The 5,000-nt window shown below is 53.9% G+C and overlaps 1 protein-coding gene across 3 annotated transcripts in view; it reads left to right on the top strand.

The window, feature by feature from the left end:
* jam2 (junctional adhesion molecule 2) overlaps nucleotides 1-5,000 on the top strand; it is a 45,099-nt gene that overhangs the window by 28,834 nt on the left and 11,265 nt on the right. Inside the window, exons 5-8 of one of the 3 annotated variants that reach the window (XM_033032401.1) lie at nucleotides 622-824; nucleotides 1,928-2,030; nucleotides 2,845-2,952; nucleotides 3,234-3,249. The exons of the other annotated variants lie outside the window; for them this stretch is intronic. Coding sequence (XP_032888292.1) covers nucleotides 622-824; nucleotides 1,928-2,030; nucleotides 2,845-2,952; nucleotides 3,234-3,249 — 430 coding nt within the window. The remainder of the gene's footprint in view (nucleotides 1-621; nucleotides 825-1,927; nucleotides 2,031-2,844; nucleotides 2,953-3,233; nucleotides 3,250-5,000) is intronic. 3 annotated transcript variants of the gene reach the window in all.

The following is a 5,000-nucleotide window of genomic DNA, read 5'->3' as shown; positions in this document are numbered from 1 at the left end:
GCTCTACTAGTTGGGCGCACCGTGATTGCCCTGGGGCTGGCATGGTGTGGGTGGGCCGAAGGGCCCGTTCCCGCGCTGTACCTCTAAAGGCATCACGGTCGCTGGTGTCACCCTGTGAGCCGACCAAGTCCACGCCGACCATCCTCTTCCCTCCCCACCCCCCCCCCCACCACAATCGTCCTGAAGAAGTCGCGTCCCGACCAAAGATCCTGTAGCAAGCAAGATAGATCACTCGCCGAAAGGTCATGGGTAATTTTTGGCCCCATTTCCGTAACCGGCTTCCGTCTACCGCACCAAATATCCCGTAGCGGAGCAAAGATACTAGTGCGGAGACGGAAGCCGGTTACGGAAACATCCTCGTAAAAATAAAAGTTCTTTGGTAAAAATCTTCTCCTCATTTTCAGAATTATAATTTATTAACACAATCTGTTCCCCTGCAACGTTGATTACACTGTGAGTCGGGTCGGGTCGGGTTACTGAAATGGATGAAAAAAAGGCCCACGTTCCTCTCCGTTGCGTACTACACGTCAGCCCATTGCATTTAGAAGGAGTGGTCTATCTTGCTCCGCGATAGGATCTTTGGTCCCGACCGTCCACCTTCTCTCTCTCTCTCCTCCCCAGTGCCGCCGGCCACACCCACGTGCAAGGTGCCGAGCTCGGCGATGTCCGGATCGACGGTGGAGCTGGTGTGCAAGGAGAGCGAGGGCTCGCCCCCCTCCATCTACACCTGGTACAAGGACAACGTGGTCCTCATGGACGTCTCGGCCAAGGCTTCCACCGCAAACAACGTCTCGTACACCCTGAACCGCAGCGCCGGCACTCTGGTGAGTCAACGCTGCTGCCTGGCAAACAATAGACAATAGACAACAGGTGCAGGAGTAGGCCATTCGGCCCTTCGAGCCAGCACCGCTATTCAATGTGATCATGGCTGATCATCCCCAATCAGTACCCCGTTCCTGCCTTCTCCCCATATCCCCTGACTCCACTATCTTTAAGAGCCCTATCTAGCTCTCTCTTGAAAGCATCCAGAGAACCGGCCTCCACCGCCCTCTGAGGCAGAGAATTCCACAGACTCACCACTCCCTGTGTGAAAAAGTGTTTCCTTGTCTCCGTTCTAAATGGCTTACTCCTTATTCTTAAACTGTGTGTGGCCCCTGGTTCTGGACTCCACCAACATCGGGAACATGTTTCCTGCCTCTAGCGTGTCCAAACCCTTAACAATCTTATGTTTCAATGAAATATCCTCTCATCCTTCTAAACTCCAGAGTGTACAAGCCCAGCTGCTCCATTCTCTCAGCATATGACAGTCCCGTCATCCCGGGAATTAACCTTGTAAACCTATGCTGCACTCCCTCAATAGCAAGAAACACCATAACCTATCCTCCTTTCTCTGCTTCCTTTTAGTTTTGCGTTCAGTTTTTAGTTTGATTTTTCATTTGGTTTTTAGTTTAGTGTTTACCATTTTACTGCAGCTTTGGAGTCCAGCGTTTCGTCTAGTTTTTAGTCTAGCTTTTGGCCTGGCTTTTAGTTCAGCTTTTCGTTTTTAGTTTAGGATTTTAGTGTAGGTTTAACTGGGATGCACACACTGGGGACAATTTACAATTTTACCGAAGCCAATTCAACTACAAACCCCTATGTCTTTGGAGTGCGGGAGGAAACCAGAGCACACGGGAAAAACCCACGCTGGTCACGGGGAGAAGGTACAAACTCCGTACAGACGGCACCCGTAGTCAGGATCGAACCCGGGTCTCTGGCGCTGTGAGGCAGCGACTACCGCTGCGCCACCGTGCCTCGCAAGGCTGAGATACTCGGGAGTGAATAGTCGCGCTTTCTGCCGTTAAAAAAGCGTCTGTCTGTGTCTACTCGGTACCGGGCGCCTGTCTGCGCGGTGCATCTGTCTGACTGCGTTCCCCTCTTGCGTCGCCAGAGGTTTAACCCGGTGAGGAAGAGCAACAGCGGCACCTACTACTGCGAGGCCCACAACAAGGTGGGGCGGTCAGAGCGATGCTCCCTCAAGTTCATGCAGATCAGTGAGTGTGGCTGCAGCGGGCGCAGTGGCAGGGCAGCGCTGCACTGTTGGTGGGAGGGGGGGAGAGTGCTGCATTGGTGGTGGGAGTGGGGGGATGCTGCATTGTTGGTGGGGGAGGGGAGTGCCTCATTCTTGGAGGGAGGGGGGAGAGTGCTGCTTTGTTGGTGAGGGAGTGTGTCATTGTTTGCGGGGGGAGGTTGCACTGTTAGGGGGTGCGTGGAGGGGGGGGAGCACTATGCTGTGGGCGGAGGGAGAGCAGAGAGCGCTGTGCAGCAAGGAACTGCAGGTGCTGGTTTAAACCGAAGATAGACACAAAATAACTCAGCGGGACAGGCAGCATCTCTGGAGAGAAGGAATGGGCGACGTTCTGAAGAAGGGGACTCGACCCGAAACGTCACCTCTCCAGAGACGCCGCCTGTCCCGCTGAGTTACCCCGGCTCCATCTAATGTTGACTTCCACCCACCCTGGTCACGGCAAACACAGAGGTTCAGATTCAAGCAGTCCCCAGGTTTCAGTTTGGGTTAGAGTCACAGCGCGGAGACGGGCTCCGAGTCCGCACCGACCAGCGATCACTGACGGAAGAAGGGTCTCGACCCGAAACGTCACCCATTCCTTCTCTCCAGAGAGCGGAGCCCTGCATTGGCCTACTTCTGTTCCCATCACTTACGAGGGGGGGAGTGGAAGTGGAGAGAACGGGGACTGGTGGTCTTGCTGTTCAAGGCACTAGAATAGTCACGATGGGCCAAGTGGGGGAGGGGGGGGGGGGGGTAGGGAGTGCGTCCGCGATGTTCATTGACCCTCTCCTCACTCACAGACGACCTGGATGTGACTGCGATCGTCATCGCCGTGGTAACCATCACCCTGGTGCTGCTGCTGTGCGGCCTGGGCCTGTGTTACGCCTGCAGGAGGGGCTACCTGGGCAGTGAGTACCCTCCCCCCCCCCCCCTTACCCCCACCCGAACCACACCTCCCCCTCCCCCTCACCCTCCTCCTCCCCCCTCACATCACCCCCCCACTCCCTGGGCCTGTGTTACGCCTGCAGGAGGGGCTACCTGGGCAGTGAGCACCCTCCCCTTCACCACCCACCTCCCCTCCTTTCAATATTTGCATTATACTGCTCCAGAGACCTAGAATTATGTACGCGATTCACCACCCTCGTGTTCTTGCATCGGATATTAATCCTGTCTCCCTTTCTCTCCACAGAGAGCCGATCGGCCAAGTAAGTATAAAACTCTGGTGGGAGGGAGAGTGGGAGGGGAGAGAAGTACAGAGGGATAGTGGGAGAGAGGGAGAGAAAGAATGGGGGACACTTCTTGTCATTTGTTTCTTACTTAAAACAGGAGGCACACTGGACGTTGAAGACATTCCATGATAATTAACCTTCTGACGAACACTTAAAATCGACAGCTCTTTGGGGGATGGTTAAAATCGTAAAATAATCCAAACGCTGAAATTGTAGGATGACTTTGGAGTGTAGTTAGGATGTGGAGGGGGGAGAGGGGGAAGTGGAGGGGGGGAGAGGGGGAAGTGGAGGGGGGAGGGAGGAGGAAGGTGGAGGGGACGGAGAGGGCGAAGTGGAGGGGGGAATGAGGGGGAAGTGGACGGTGCGGGAGAGGGTGAAGTGGAGGGGCGGAGAGGGGAAGTGGACGGGGGAGGGGGAAGTGGCAGGGGGGGAGGGGGAAGTGGAGGGGGGATGGGGGAAGGGGAGGGTGGGAGGGGGAGGTGAAGTGGAGGGGGGAGAGGGGGAAGTGGAGGGGGGGAGAGGGGGAAGTGGAGGGGGGAGGGGGAAGTGGAGGGGGGAGGGGGAAGTGGAGGGGGGGGGAGAGGGGGAAGTGGAGGGAGGGAAGGGGGGGAGAGGGGGAAGTGGAGGGGGAAGAGCAGCAAGTTGGAGGAAAGAACAGGAAGTTATGGGGGGAGACAAGAAAGATCCTATTCCCCGTTAGAGCGATCCGTGATGAGGGCGAGGGTAGAGAGTTAGTTCATCCGTGGGGTAGTGGTTGAGTAGTCCAATATCCTCACTCAAGCAGGCTCATAGAGTGATACAGTTGTGCGAAAAGGCCCTTCGGCCCAACTTGCCCACACCCGCCCAACAGTCCCAGCTACACTGTCCCACCTGTCTGCGCTTGGACCATATCCCTCCAAACCTGTCCTATCCATGCGCCTGTCCAAATATCTCTTAAATGTTGGGATAGTCCCAGCCTCAACTACCCCCTCTGGCAGCTTGTTCCATACACCCACCATCCTTTGTGTGAAAAAGTTACCCCTCGGGATCCTATTAAATCTTTTCCCATTCACCTTAAACCTATGTCCTCTGGTTCTCGGTTCCCCTACTCTGGGCAAGAGACTCTGTGGGTCTACCAGATCTATTCCTCTCATGATTTTACACACCTCTATAAGATCACCCCTCATCCTCCTGCGCTCCAAGGAATAGAGTCCCAGCCTGCTCAACCTCTCCCTATAGCTCAGACCAATCTAGTCCCGGCAACATCCTCGTAAATCTTCTCTGTACCCTTTCCAGCTCGGCAACATATTTCCTATAACCAGAACTGAACATAATACTCTGAAGTCTGAAGAAGGGTCTCGACCCGAAACGTCACCCATTCCTTCTCTCCAGAGATGCTGCCTGTCCCACTGAGTTACTCCAGCATTTTGTGTCTATCTTTGGTTTAAACCAGCATCTGCAGTTCCTTCTCACACAGCACTCCAAGTGTGGCCTCACCAATTTCTTATATTGATTGATTGATTGATTGATTGATTATACCTTTAATAATCCTTTACAGGAAATTACAGTGCCATGACAGCTTCAAGACAGACATAACACCACACAAATAGCTTCCATACTTAACAAGTTAAAATACAAGTTAAAATACAAATAATGAAAAAAAGTGCAGTTATTTATGCGCATTATATAACCTTATAGCAGCTGGTAAACAGGACTTCCTATGTCTCTCAGTTTTGCACATTGGTGCA

The sequence above is a fragment of the Amblyraja radiata genome, chromosome 14 (assembly GCF_010909765.2).
Source record: "Amblyraja radiata isolate CabotCenter1 chromosome 14, sAmbRad1.1.pri, whole genome shotgun sequence".
Classification (NCBI taxonomy): Eukaryota; Metazoa; Chordata; class Chondrichthyes; order Rajiformes; family Rajidae; genus Amblyraja; species Amblyraja radiata.
Note: the sequence above shows the minus strand (reverse complement) of the source record. Positions and strands in the feature narration are given on the sequence as shown.